Source organism: Neomonachus schauinslandi, chromosome 11 (assembly GCF_002201575.2).
Source record: "Neomonachus schauinslandi chromosome 11, ASM220157v2, whole genome shotgun sequence".
In the NCBI taxonomy this organism is placed as follows: Eukaryota; Metazoa; Chordata; class Mammalia; order Carnivora; family Phocidae; genus Neomonachus; species Neomonachus schauinslandi.
The window spans coordinates 40,243,311-40,258,290 of record NC_058413.1 but is presented as its reverse complement, the minus strand read 5'-3'; the positions used below and the strand labels follow the sequence as shown (position 1 = coordinate 40,258,290).

General features: G+C 35.9%; 1 protein-coding gene across 1 annotated transcript in view; it reads right to left on the bottom strand.

The window, feature by feature from the left end:
• Positions 1–239: 239 nt before the first annotated feature.
• Positions 240–14,980, bottom strand: part of PIK3C2A (phosphatidylinositol-4-phosphate 3-kinase catalytic subunit type 2 alpha) — a 98,308-nt gene continuing 83,567 nt past the window's right edge. The window contains exons 24-33 of the mRNA XM_021685318.2: positions 13,000–13,169; positions 11,462–11,618; positions 10,710–10,819; positions 7,359–7,566; positions 6,031–6,155; positions 4,785–4,902; positions 4,627–4,699; positions 4,176–4,285; positions 3,966–4,091; positions 240–2,109 (exon numbers count right to left, since the gene is read on the bottom strand). Coding sequence (XP_021540993.1) covers positions 1,927–2,109; positions 3,966–4,091; positions 4,176–4,285; positions 4,627–4,699; positions 4,785–4,902; positions 6,031–6,155; positions 7,359–7,566; positions 10,710–10,819; positions 11,462–11,618; positions 13,000–13,169 — 1,380 coding nt within the window. The 3' untranslated portion in view covers positions 240–1,926. The remainder of the gene's footprint in view (positions 2,110–3,965; positions 4,092–4,175; positions 4,286–4,626; positions 4,700–4,784; positions 4,903–6,030; positions 6,156–7,358; positions 7,567–10,709; positions 10,820–11,461; positions 11,619–12,999; positions 13,170–14,980) is intronic.

The following is a 14,980-nucleotide window of genomic DNA, read 5'->3' as shown; positions in this document are numbered from 1 at the left end:
CTGCTGTAACAGACTGCAAATAGGCAGTACATACTGCGTCCCATTAATAATGACCTTTTACCAAGACAGGTTTGGGGTGTTTTTGTTTTTTTTTTACAGTGGCTAAGTGACAATTCATGGAATGGAATTAGGTCTCAAAAGCTTAAGTGAAAATATCTAACACTTCTTTATATCTGCAAAAGTACTTACACACTTTAAGGAAATGTTAACTGGATGTGGAAAAAGTAAATAAACGGTGGTGCTTTGATTTGCATTTTAATTAAATTATTAAATATACATTTGAACATTAAAAAAAAAGACATTCATATATCATACTAACGGGCTTTCCTACAAATGGACCATTAGTGTTAGGCACCAAAAATTTCAAGTGGTTTTTTTTTTTTCTAAACCTATCTCACTGATAAATCCTCAACTGTTCTATTTCTGCTCTACAGGTTTCCCATTTACATTGAACATCTGCACAGTTCATAAAAATTATGTTACGGGCGACTGAATTGGAGATTGTCCTTTACTGGTATTCTTCATTGCATATTTTGTCAGTTCTCTCACAGCAACTAGATTACTACAATCTCTATTACCATTTAAAAAGTGTCTGAAATTCCATTCTAGCCATGAGAATTAATATATCAACATATTTATTCAACTAAACACAAAATTATGTGTGCAGTTGAATGAATAATAAAAATGAATTTTATCCTTAATGGTTACTGCAGAATAATTTCAATCATGTCCCTTATGATTCTGAATCCCGCTGTATTAAGGAAAGTAATTCATGTGAATGTATAATGTTTACAAATATAAGTAAGACACCTTACAAGACCAACTTTGCTATAAAAGTCTACATTAATATTCAGTCTGGACCCTAGAATTCTTGTCCTGGGCCTCCTGTGAAGAGTCTGCCCTATTCATGGAGTTCTACCAAACAGGAATGGGTACATGAGTGAACAATTTTCACTTGCTTAATGAGTAAGTGGAGTATAGATACATGGAGGTGGATTACTGAAGTTTAATTCACACTCCTGGGAGTAAATGTAGGATTATAATGGAATGATGGCATTTAGTATACAGTTACATCGATGAATCTCATTCAATTACAGGGCAACAAAAACATAAATCAAATGTCTAAGTCACATGAGAAGTAGAAAAAAAATCATATTTCTGTGGGAAAAACATTAGTAAATGTACATAATTCTTTAGTAAGTTGAAAGTGAGTGAAAACTCCTTACTAATTATTTATCAAGTCAGGAAAAAATCAGAATGAAGTGCCAGGGAAGCATATGAAGTTAAGGCACCAGTATTTACAACTTCAGTGATTGGCACTTATTCTGAAAAGGTTTTAAAGACATGGGTGATAAAAAGCAGTATTATTTTCCCCTACTTCTATAAACTACGTAGTAGTTCTGAACATAACTATTATTTGTGCTTTGCTCTCGGCCCTGTGAATAGCAGCTGTTATTTTCTGGTAACATCCTGCACCTTTCCTTTCCTTTGGTGTTTGTGAACACACACTGTGGTAAAGGCTATAAAAGGTGCAAAACAGGAAAACATGCTGTGTCTGTGTAAGAAACAATGCAAAATAGATGGCTGAATTGACACAGTACTATCAGACCAAACTAAAGCTATTATTCTGAATTACTCAAGAAAGGATTAAATCCTTCACCAACTCAAAGTCTTTTTCAGGACTTATTATATATTAAGTTTAGGGTTTATAGCATTCTATACGACTTTAAAACAGCAATGGCTTCAACAAGTTCATAAAAGTTAATTATGTGACTGTTGGTCCAACAGATGTATTGAAATGCATTAAGTACATTTACTTTATAATTTCTGTCCAAGTATAAAAATATTATACAAAGTTCCCAAGTGTGTATGTGTGTATACATGTTTATAACTGTCCTTGCTTTCAAAGCTCAGAAATTCACCAGCTTACAAATAGGTTGCTGCAGTCAGCTGATACCACTTAACTGTCTCTTTGCTCAAGTTGAAATCTTTTAAAGGCAGGGTCACTCCACCCAGGAAAAAATTCTCCCGCAGAGACTCTGCACTGAGGACACTGAGTTGAAGTTCTCTCTGTCTTAGAGTTTCCTTGCTATATCCACTGTACACAAGCTACAGCAAAGGTAAAAAGAAAACAGTAAGTTACAAATTTTTTGTTTGTTTGGTTTCTTGGATTATTTTAAGTAAAAACAGAAGTGAGATCAGTAGTTAAAGAGATAATGACATTAATTATGCCACATCTGATAGAATCTGCCTCATACTTTAGATGCACATTTTTTATTTCAGGAGCCTTGGATTTTATTATCATCCTTCTGACTGTCTGACATAGAAATGCACAGAGTAGAAAATTATTATTGGCTAAAAACTGAAAACAAGGATTTTCTGAGATGGAAGTATGGGGAAGGGAAAAGCAATTACAAGGCGGCATGCCTTGAGATGATCTGATGACCTGGAAAAGAGAATGGAAAGAAGCAAGTGGGATAAACATAACTATTTTACAAAATATGAGGGATTAGAATTTCTTTTTGTTGTCTTTTTTTCTATTAAGATTTTATATACCATGAAATAATTTCTGATTATCCGTACTTTAAAGCAAACTCCCCAACTACCGATACGGTTTACAGCCAATCTGGAATGCTAAAAAGCTCTCTGACACACCACATTCAACACTTAGAATTTTTTTCCCAACAAGGCCTCATCATAACTTCTGAGAAACATCTCTTTAATTTAGTCCTTCTCACTGTTTGACTAATAAAAACTAAAAACTGACTACATTTTATTTCTTGGAAGTACAACGCTACTAACTAGGAAAAAAGCCAATACTACTTTTTGAGAATAACACCAAGTTGTCTTCACCAAACATTGTATATGCTTTTCAGAAGCTAAAAGGCTATTTCTGCGATTTTAACAAACTTATAACCCTGATGAAAATCCACATTTATTTTCTTCCAAATCTCTATCCAGACATTTTTGTGTGGATGTAATGTTAATGTACACAAATAATATGGTGTTTATCTTAAAAAAGTAGTTGACTAAGGGTTAGCAGGTTTTAATAGATGAGTAAGTTTATAAGTTGACCATGAGTAGCTCAGGAAAGTCACAGTTCTGCTCCATCCTGTTCAGCTAATGCTTTGCTTACTGCTTTTAGTTTAGAGCACCCTATCTGAAGTGGATTGCTGACAGATTAAAATGAATTAGAAGGAGGATTATTTTGAAACTACATCCTATCAAACAAAGGTAAAGGTAGTGAAGATGTTTTAAAAGGATAACAGGAAGCGCTTTTGAGAACTTCAGCTATCTGAAGGGCTGCTACACAGGAGAAAAAGAGTAAATTCTGTGTGGTTCCAAGCAGTACAACTGAGACCCACAGGTGCAAACTACAGGCAGTGAAGATTTAAGCCCAGTATAAAAAAAAATGTTAAGAGCTGGAACTGCCCAAGTGAAAGTGGGTGGACTGGAAGTATTTCAGCACAGACTGGACATCCACTTTTTGAAAATGTTGTAGAGGGGGTTCAAACACTGGAAAGGTGGTTGAAATAACCCCTAGGATCTTTTTAAAACCTAAGGGTCAATGACGGCAGGTTTAATTCCACAACATTTTGATAAATCATCACTGGATTGCTATTGATTGGCTTTACTAGTACAATAAATAGTTCTGCAACTGGTACCTAAAAATTTTAAATTTAGGGCGCCTGGGTGGCTCAGTTGGTTAAGCGACTGCCTTCAGCTCAGGTCACGATCCCAGGGTCCTGGGATCGAGTCCCACATCGGGCTCCCTGCTCTGCAGGGAGCCTGCTTCTCCCTCTCCCACTCCCCCTGCTTGTGTTCCCTCTCTCGCTGTGTCTCTCTCTGTCAAATAAATAAATAAAAATCTTAAAAAAAAAAAAAAATTTTAAATTTAAAGTGTTTAAAATTTAAAATCTCAAAAGAACAAATCTAGGACATCTTTAGAAATGATTTTAACTTACCATCTCATTGAATGTTGGATTCCGAGTTTTTCGTGAAATTTTGGTTTTACGTTTGGATGTTTTGTGGGTATCTGGAAGTAGGTACGTTTTGACATATGGATTTGGGTCAGCTCCATCCTCAGTAACCTATAAAGAAAAGTTTTCCCTTAATAGTAATGCTTCCTACCAAGGTATAGGTTTTCTCTACAATCATTATTTATAATCACTCACAAGGTCTTTGATGTGCATCACCATGATGAAAAGAGTACCATTTCGGTAAGAGATAGATAATTTCACTGCTCCTCCAATTTGGCCTGGAGTAGGACTGAATGGACCTGCATCTGAAAGTATAAATACGTTCATCTTTATTTTATCTTGCTGCCAGTGGTACAAACTATGACAAAACAATTTTTGCTTTAATTCCAGGATCATCATATATGGGGAAAGGAAAAGGTAAATAACCTAGTAGGCCACTGATTTATGGTCTTTAATAATCACATTCTATTAGGAAAATTATGTTTATCCAGAAATTGATGGGCTTAGAAGGAATACCCTCCTCTCATTCCCACTGGAGTATAGTCAGTAACCCCACTGTCACTCTACCACATTCATTGAGAAATGGTAACTTGCAAATCATAGGGAAGCCATGAATTATCAATAAAGAAAAAAAAAAAAATCTTACCTGCAGACCTAGCTATTCCTTCAGCTTTTTCATCACGAAGTAAAGGGTGGAAAAAAGTACAAACAAGATCACACTAAGATAGAAGAGAAAAAAAAATATTAATTTAAATATCATGTAGCACAAAAAATAGTATGTTCTTTTTCAATTAGGACAGTCACCTCTGCTACATCTGTTGAAGCACTCATCAAACTCTGTAAATAACTGTTTAACTCAATTTTCCTTTTGGCTGCTACATCTTTTATGTGTGTTCTTCCTAGAACCATCCTATTAGGAAAGCTACAAAAGAAAACACAAGTGGGATTTAAATTATTTCACTTGGAAGTATTTATAGAATTAAGCACAATATTTATTTAGAAATACATATATTTTAAAAATATATACTTAAATACAAAGTGGAATCTTAATCTTCTAGAAAGTAAATTTTTGTAATTTCTTTTCAGAGTACTGGAGAAGAAATAGTTCAAGTACGTGTTAGCCTTTTATAAACCTTGGTACAAAAGAGACACTATTTTGCTATTTATTACTTATTTTCTACTATTTTTTTCTAAAGATTAATCCATTCACAAATATTTTATGCATATCTTATCCTCCAAAATAATCATTACTCAATCAGCCAGTTACTGTTGATATCAGTCCCATACCCTGTCAATACTGTGTCCACAAGTGACGTAGGGCCCAAATCAAGAATAATCTTAACTCTACTTATTTTGCTGCCAATGAAAAATGATACTGCATGTGGAAATAAACTCTGATAATGACACTTTGTTGACTCTACTTCTGAAATCTAGTCTGAGAATATGAGCAACCCGAAACAGGAAATCTATTGGTCATTAGCTATGTTAAAAATGAGGGTTTTGAAAGGGTAACAGATACAAAACTAAGTACTAAGATTTTAACCAACAGTCTCAATGCCTCAGCTTATTTTTTAGAGGAGCTTGGTATGGCCGTAATTATTTCTGCAGTGACTTAAAATCCGACTTTTCTAAAACCAAGATTCCAAATTATTATCTTATGTTGCAGACTATGGTAGAGACAACAAATTATAAGATTCAACTAAGTTCCTTGATCTCACTTGATCTCACTGTAAAGGTAGTTTAAGTAATGATTTACCTAATCCGGTATGATTCAAAAAAAAAAAAGCTTCAACTGAAATTAGAAAACTAGAAAATCCCCAATTTTAAGTTTAGGATCTTGATCATTTATTCATTGTTTATTCATTCAATAAAACCTTATAGTTCCTTTTCTATGTCTAGTACTTTTATCAAGCCCTTGTGATACAAAGGAAAATAAGTCACACATGGTCCATTGTATCCTACTAAATGTTTACACAAAGCTTTTAACCAACACTTGGTAAGAAATTGTTTCCTATAAAAAAAGGATTAATGCACAAAAATGGGAACATACCCTGGTAACTTCCAAAGTGGGAAAATAATACTGAGCTTATTGTGAAGTTCCTGAAATTCATCAAAAGTCCGGAACACAAATGATGGCTCTAACTGTCCTTCCCTCAAAATTCGGACTACATAAATCTGAAAAGAAACCACACCCCAAACATATTAGATTAAAACAAACAAAAAAAACCTTTCCCGACAGAAAATTTACAGCTTGACCATTCTATGCAGCCCAAGTGCTTTTAACTTAGTAATATATATGTCACCGAGAGGAAACAGCATATATAAAAGTCATTGTATTTATAGACATCTAACTGTATCTAAGAGTGATATTAACCACCGTAAGATATAAAAACAAGAACCAGAAAGTGAAAGTCATTTATTTCCAGGATTAAATTACAATAAATGTACTTCCTGAAATTTATAAATTTAGTACATTTCCAATAAACACATTAATAAGTTCATTTAAGAGTAAATGAAAAAGGCAAAATTTATGGTGGCAGGAGGATGAGGGAAAACTTGTCTTACTGGATATTTAAAGTGTTATAAAGTCACAGTACTTTACAGAGTAAAATACTGGTGTAGAAAAAAGTCATATTTATCTACAGAAGACCAGAAATAAATTCACGGATATATATAAATTTAGTACATTTTAAATATGCTAACATTATAGTATCTACAACATAATGTAATATACTGTTATAAATCATTGGGGGAAAGAATGGAATATTCAATAAAATGGTGTTAGGATAAAATACTACATAAACTTACAAAAATTTACTAACAATAGGTGAAAATCAAAATAATAAAGTTGCTTTCTAAAATATCAGTCTGTCTAAAATTTAAAGACTGTGCTGCAAAGTATCCCCAAATAAAAATATTAGCACAAGGGTGAAAAACAATAATAAAACAGATAATAGTGCTATCCATGGGGTGGTGGGAAGCATAGTAAAGATCTTGTTTTTGTTCAAAGATGAATTTTATGTGTGTCTATTTAATAATACTTCAACCCTAGAAAGTGGAATGAGAACTGAAGACTTTATGTGCTTTTACCTAGGTTGAATTTGTTACAATGAGCAAGCTTTACCTTAAGATTAAGAACAAATTGAAGAAAAGAGAAAAAGCAAAATAGCACCACCTTTTAAGCCTTGTCTCTGGAAGGAAGAATATCATTTGTCCTCCATGGTTTGGGAGCAAATTTGCCAAGAAATAAATACCAAAAAACAATTAGGGATTCCTCAAATATTTATTTATTTTTGGACCATCCATGGAGGAAAGAAGTATGAAAAAAACAACAATAATGCATGCATGAGTCTCTACAAATACCAAAACCAAACTTACATAATGTTTATCTGGGTTGTATTTCTTATGATAGGTGAAAACAGAGACTTCCTTGATTCGACCATCTTGTCTAAACGAGTATGTTTTGGGTGAAAATGAAAGGATGGGCTCATCATTGGAAGGAAGACCAGAAAAACGCAACTGAGCAAGATTGTGAATGAAGAAGTTAAACTTTGTGGCAATGCTTCCCAAACTTGATTCGATAAGCCTACAAAATAATCAGAAAATATGTTAATAGTAAATATTCACGAGAAAACCTGTTCAGTTCTTTGAACATAATAAAGGATAAAAATATTTCATTCCTTTTTAAAAAAATTTTTTTTAAGATTTTATGAGCCAGCCAAGAGCCCCTTAAATTCTTGTTCTTTTTTTTAATCTATCTGTCTATCAATCAAGATATATAAATTTTCTTTTAAAGTAAGCTCTAGGCCCTTGGGGTGCCTGTGTGGCTCAGTTGGTTAAGCATCCAACTCTTGATTTCTGCTCAGGTCATGATCTCAGGGTTGTGAGATCAAGCACTGTGTCCAGCTCCAAGCTGGGCATGGAGCCTCCTTAAAATTCTCTCTCGGGCGCCTGGGTGGCTCAGTTGGTTAAGCGACTGCCTTCGCTCAGGTCATGATCCTGGAGTCCCGGGATCGAGTCCCGCATCGGGCTCCCTGCTCGGCAGGGAGTCTGCTTCTCCCTCTGACCCTCCTCCCTTTCATGCTCTCTGTCTCTCATTCTCTCTCAAATAAATAAATAAAATCTTTAAAAAAAAAAATTCTCTCTCTCCCCATCTCCCTCTGCCCCTCCCCCCCCCAAAAAAGTAAGCTCTAGGCCCAACATGGAGCTTTAACTCACGATTCTAAGGGTCACATGCTCTACTGACTGAGCCAGTCAGGCACCCCCATTTTCATTTCTTTTAAAATATTAAGCAGATTCTCACTTTGCCAAGGATTTCCTTTGTTCTTCAGGCCAAAAACCCGTGAAAAGATATTCCATCCCAACAAAACAGTTTAGCACAAGAAAGTCTCTATTCCATCCCATCCCACTGTCTCCCAAGAAATGATGCTGTATTTCTTTTTCTTTTTTCTTTAAAGATTTTATTTATTTATTTGACAGAGAGAGACACAGCGAGAGAGGGAACACAAGCAGGGGGAGTGGGAGAGGGAGAAGCAGGCTCCCCGCAGAGCAGGGAGCCCGATGCGGGACTCGATCCCAGGACCGTGGGATCATGACCTGAGCTGAAGGCAGTCGCTTAACCAACTGAGCCACCCAGGCGCCCTGATGCTGTATTTCTTGAACTCTGTGGGATCTAATACTAATATAAAACTATTAGGGATAGAAGATGACTGGCATAATGCCAAAAAAGATGATCATTATTTAATTCCCTTTTAATAAACAGGGAAGTTGACAACTAAACAAGTATAGAAGGAAGCATCGAAAGTAACCCAAATTTAATAAAATCTTCTCCAACAAATAGTAGAATCTGGTATCAGATTCCTTCTTCAGATAATCATCATTTCCCTCAGTTGGAAAAAGAAGTTTTGACAGAATAGGGAGTTTGGTGGTGATAAATCTGGAAAGCAGGCTTGGATAAAACATTTTAGGCATGCAAAAGAAACAAGAAGTCTCAGAAGCAGGATAAAGAAATCCAGAAAGAGGAAAGAGATTCAAAAAGAAAAGTCTACAACTTCACACAAAGGTTCTTGCTTTGCTATGGACTGAGTATCTGTATCCTCCAAAATTCCTATGTTTGAGCCCCAACCCCATAGGGCCTTTATGGAGTCAGTAATGAAGGTAAGATGAGGTTTTAAGGATAAAGCCCTGATCCAATAGGATTAGTGTCCTAATGAGAAGAGACAAGAAAACTTATGCTTTCTTGCTCTTTATCTCCTTCCTTCCTGTGAGGAAACAATGAGAAGGCAGTTGTCTGTAAGCTAGAGCCCTCACCAGGAAGTGAATGAGTTGACACGTTGTTCTTGGACTTCCCAGCCTCTACAATTAAGAGAAAATAAGCGTCTGTTGTTTAAGCCATGTCGTCTATCGTATTTTGTTATGGCAGCTCAAGCAGACTAATACATGCCTGCTATATAGTTTTCCCCAGAGGAACCAATGAATCTCTTTTGAAAAAACAAAACTCATCAATACCTAAATTATCAGGATTAGTTTGGAAGGCTATACAAAAGTCAGCTTCCTTCAATTCAATTCAGCCCAGACTCTTGAGACTAGAGAAGTCCAGTCCAGTTTTCTATCTCTTTTCCACTGAGAGGAAGAAGGCAAGAAAAAAAGAAAAAAGAACATGAGCTCATGGGTCCTCCCTGCTGTGGCATAATAATGAGGTGGTACCACTAGACAGTGACCAACCTGGTCACCAGACTTTTAGAACGTATTTGCCAGGAAGATCTGCTTTTAAAGCAAAAATGACAAGTTCAAATGCCAATAATTAGTATATGTGTTTTAAGTACTATGTCATATAGTAACAATTTACTATAGCAGTGTCTCAGAGTTTGCAGTTTTAAGTATTTATGGTATCCATGAAAACTGTTATGGCAAAATCCTGAAAAAGATTAGTACAGATATTATTTTAGAAAAAAACACAAAAACTTGTACTTAGCACTATCGAAAATACGCTTTGCAGAAATAGTTCATAAATAAGATGCTTATAATTCAAGTCATATACTAAATAAAACGAGTCATTTTGAGAGAAATAAATTTTTATTTTATTATTTTATTTTTTTATTTTTTTAAAAGATTTTATTTATTTATTTGACAGAGAGAGACACAGCGACAGAGGGAACACAAGCAGGGGGAGTGGGGGAGGGAGAAGCAGGCTTCCTGCGGAGCAGGGAGCCCCATGCGGGGCTCGATCCCAGGACCCTGGGATCATGACCTGAGCCGAAGGCAGACACTTAACGACTGAGCCACCCAGGTGCCCCGAGAGAAATAAATTTTGAAAGTGTTACTGCAAATCCTTTACATTTATTCAGTAAATAACCCTCTGACATAAAATATACTTTTGATAAACCCACTATTTGCTAACACTGTGAATCACAATTATTTCCTAAAAATCAGATTTTTTTTTCTTCAAGATTTTACTTATTTATTTGACAGAGAGAGACTCAGTGAGAGAGGGAACACAAGCAGGGGGAGTGGGAAAGGGAGAAGCAGGCTTCCCGCCGAGCAAGGAGCCCGATGCAGGGCTCAATCCCAGGACCCCAGGATCATGACCTGAGCCGAAGGCAGATGCTTAATGACTGAGCCACCCAGGCGCCCCATTAAAATCAGATTTTTGATATATAGCATTTGTTTAAACTAAGGAAAACAAATCAAAGCTCTGTGCCTTCTCTAATGTATTTAAATATGCCTTACCTAGTAAAGAAAATTGTAGCTTCTGCATCTGTAGTTTGCGGTTGAAGTGCATCTCTAACATATTTCAAGTCTTGAATACTTGTAAGTTCTGGTAACCCTGAAGGAATCATCTATAGAAAGGGAAAAAGAGTTTGTGAGTTACACTTTTTAAAAGTCTGTTCCCCACCCATCCCTTAAAAGGCGGCCAAGTAATTAGAACTAAAGCAAATAAAACAATCAAAGTTTTGAGGAATTTATATTAGTCTTATAAGGACCTAAGTGATTCCGTTATAAATGAGAAAAACCGAGGTCAAGTCAGTCAATTGTTGGAAGTCATGAAGCCAGTTTATGGAATAAAACCTGTGAAATCCAGACCTTTTGTCTAGTCCTTTTTTTTTTTTTTAATCAAGTTCAGCCATAATAATCCTAGCAAAAGTTTAACTTTTAACTTAATACATATCCAGAAAAGTATAGAAATCTGAACACACCCAAATTAAGACACAAAATATGTTCCAGCATCCCAGATGACTCTCTCAGGGTCCCTTTCAGTTACTTTTACTCCTCACCCCCAGAGTAGATTTGGATTATGTTTTGTATTTTATATAAATGGTGTCTGGCATATTTTACATAGCAGCAATTTTTGAATATTTTGGTAATAATATTTCTGATATTTGAGACTACAGTAAATTTTATTCCAAAATATCCTTCTTTAGATATTGAAACACAGAGCATTAATGTAAATTAATTAAAGGCTTGTAAAAGAACACAGTTACCAGTGAAAGGAGGTTAAGAAAAAGGTTTGTCTGCTTTCTTATTAAATTGTAGGCCTGACAGCAGAGGTCCACAAACAACTGGAAACGAATGGTAGGCTTTTCACCCCCATTAATGACATATGCCATATCAGAGGTCAGCACAAAAGGAGCCCGATCCCTATTTAAAAAGAAAGTACACAACACGAAGTATTATTTACAGAAGATATTCAAATAGTGCTTTTGTTACCACATGGTTATTCAACTAAGCTATCTGAGCCATAACAATTTCCAACTGGGAAATTTAGAATCAGGCAGGTTTGAATCTGCATTAAAACTTATAAATTTTGCATTTTCAGGAAAGCCATCATATAATCAATCTCATTATTTAGATAGAACACATACATGAATTTTTTCCAAGATGATATCTATAAACCCACACATTCAAATAGAGATCAAACAGTAGTTACAAACGTACAGAGAAAAATTTGGCACTCACTACCATTATACAAATGGGAACATTTCTAATATGTACCACTAACTAGTTAAATACACCTTAATTCATTTCAACAAAGGTTACTACATACACACACACACTCTTATCTACTACATGGTCAAGTCATCTCTTAGGGTCTTTTTTAATCCCTAGTCATACTCAATGGGAACTGCAAGGCAAAGAACAACAAGAAAAGAGGCAAGGTTGGGAACGTTAATTTGTGAAAAACTGCCTTTTTAAAAAAATAAGTTGTGTCCAGGGGCACCTGGGTGGCTCAGTCAGTTAAGCATCTGCCGTTGGCCTGGGTCATGATCCCGGGGTCCTGGGATTGAGCCCCGCATTGGGCTCCCTGCTCGGCAGAGAATCTGCTTCTCTCTCTCCCTGCCGCTCCCCGCCTACCCCCTGCTTGTGCTCTCTGTCAAGTAAATAAAACCTTTAAATAAAATAGTTGTGTCCACTAATTAAAATCAATGTTATGGCTAAATGTGTCAAAAGAAAGGTTCCTCAAAATACACATAGATATCAATCTTCAATAATATTCTGATCCTATCGAAATGAAAACATCTTTAGCATTACTTGAAATGACTGAACTTGAAATCAATGAATGACCTCTTGAATTAATCTGAGAAAGCAAACCAACAACTTCAGCTTTCTTGGGAAGAAAAAAGTGGACAGAGAAGGAATACTTAGATTGTAAAGAGATTGACATTAAAATCATCAAAAACTTAACCATTGTGTGGTAAGAGAAGTCTATTTCTGTTTCCTTCAAGTAAAATTATGGAAACTCTTCCAGATATATATACACATGATGGATGGATACAGATAATTTTATTAATACCTTTTGAAAAGTGATCCACAATGTGGAAATCTGCTTCAGAATTACCTGGAATACTTGTTTTTCTTTTTTTAAGGTAGGCTTCACACCAAAGTGGAGCTTGAACTCACAACCCTAAGATCAAGAGTTGCATGCCCTACTGATTGAGCCAGCCAGGCACCCCCTGGGGTACTTGTTTAAAAAAAAAATGTGCCCCCTTTTCTTTAGCAACAACAATAACAATATTAGTACCTTTTGAAGCTACCAAACATCTGTGCATGGCCCAAAAACTTTCCAAAGTCAATGTGAAACATGTGTCCTGTGCTTCGAAGCATTATATTATCATTGTGTCGATCACAGATACCTAGAACATAGGTGGCTACACAGCATCCAGCACAAGAATATATAAAATTTTCAGAAGCCTATAATAAAGATATAAAATTATTTTAGAAAAAAACCTATTTTTAAAGGAGGCAGGTTATAAAGATTAAAGTAATTCATCACCCTTTGAAAAAAGTATTGTAATTCACTTTTTCAACAACTTATAAACTGGGTTATGGTAACAAAAGCCAGCCTTGTCGTATTTCAAAAACAAAACACCCTTCTAAAGGTGGTTACTGCCCCATATCTCTAGGTATTGTCTTTTAACAGGCAGATACTGCCAGTCCCTACTTAGGGTACATGCTGCCTTTGAACATCTTTTAAGAATCATCTTTGTGGAACTCTGCTCCTCACAGGCTCTGCTATTTAGTAAAAGTGGTGGTAACACTGTGACAAAGATTAATCTGAATAAAAGAATATTTTTCCCTTTTTTGGCTTATATAGGGAGGGCATGTATGAAGAAAGTCAGCTTGTATCTTTAAACATACAATAATATAATTAATGTGTTTTGTTGACTCCTTATTTCATCTCCAAGTTTTTCAAAGCTGGAGATCTTCTTTCACTTCAGTCTTGCCTGCCCTGGGGATTAAATTACTAACATAGTATCATATAGAAGTATCATTATATACATCTTGCTGTATATAATGAGTATATATTGATGTATATAATGAGTTTTATCTAAAGCATGTGCATTTAGTTTATTCTCAAGAAACTACATTTCTGAATGGAGCAGTCACATGGCTCTATGTGTCCATGTGGTTATTTCATAACTCCCCAGAAATCATTACTGATAATGCTAAGAGCAAATGTTTACACAGCACTTATCACAAACCAGGCACTACACTACTCTTTCTACACACCTATACACACACATGCACGCATATGCACACTATACGACATAGGTCTGATTATGATTGTCATTTTACATATGAGGGAAACTGAAACACAGAAGTTCTTTGCCCAAGATCACATAATTGTTAAGTGGCAGACCCAAGATTCACCCCAAGCAATGTGACTCCTTTATGTTATATTCTCTCTTAGTAAAGGGCATTAAGAGTCAAATGCATAAAAGGCACTCAATGTGTGTTACTAGACAATTATTTTGTGTCAAACCACTTTCCCAGAACCACAAAAGAGCCAACATTACTATAAACAAGTATTGGCTTCTGCTGCACTGCTTTCCCCACACCACAAGTAAGAAAAGGGAGTGATCTTAAACAGTTGAAAAGACTAACAAAGGGCAAAATTCCTCTACCTTCTTAGGTCAACAGACAGAATTGGTACGTATCTGTAAATATATTAATGACTTGACATATAGTAGGCAGGCAAATGACATTAAAACCGAGATTTCCTTACACTGCCATTGAAAGTGTTCTTGGTGGGGGAAAAAAAGTGTTCTTGAGTCTTTCTTAGACCACTTTAGGATCATTAGAGGCCTTATGTCCTAAGAGATTTCCCTTTCCCTTTTTCCCCCATTTTTTTTTTCTTAAGTAAACTCTGCTCCCCACCCCACCCCCACTGACATGGGGCTCAAACTCACAACCCTAAGGTCATGGGGCACCTGGCTGGCGCAGTCGGTTAATTGTCCAACTCTTGGTTTTAGCTTAGGTCATGATCTCATGGGTGGTGAAACTGAGCCCTATATTCGGCTCCGCACAGTGGGGAGTCTGCTTAAAGATTCTCTCTCCTTCTCCTTCTCCTTCTCTCTCCTTCTCCCTCTACCTTCCCCTCCACCCCCAACTAGGGCACTCACATGCACTCTCTCTCTAAAAAAAAAAAAAAAAAAAAGGCACACACTACGACTGAGCCACCCAGGCACCCTGAGATTCCCTTTCCTATTACAAAATTCAAA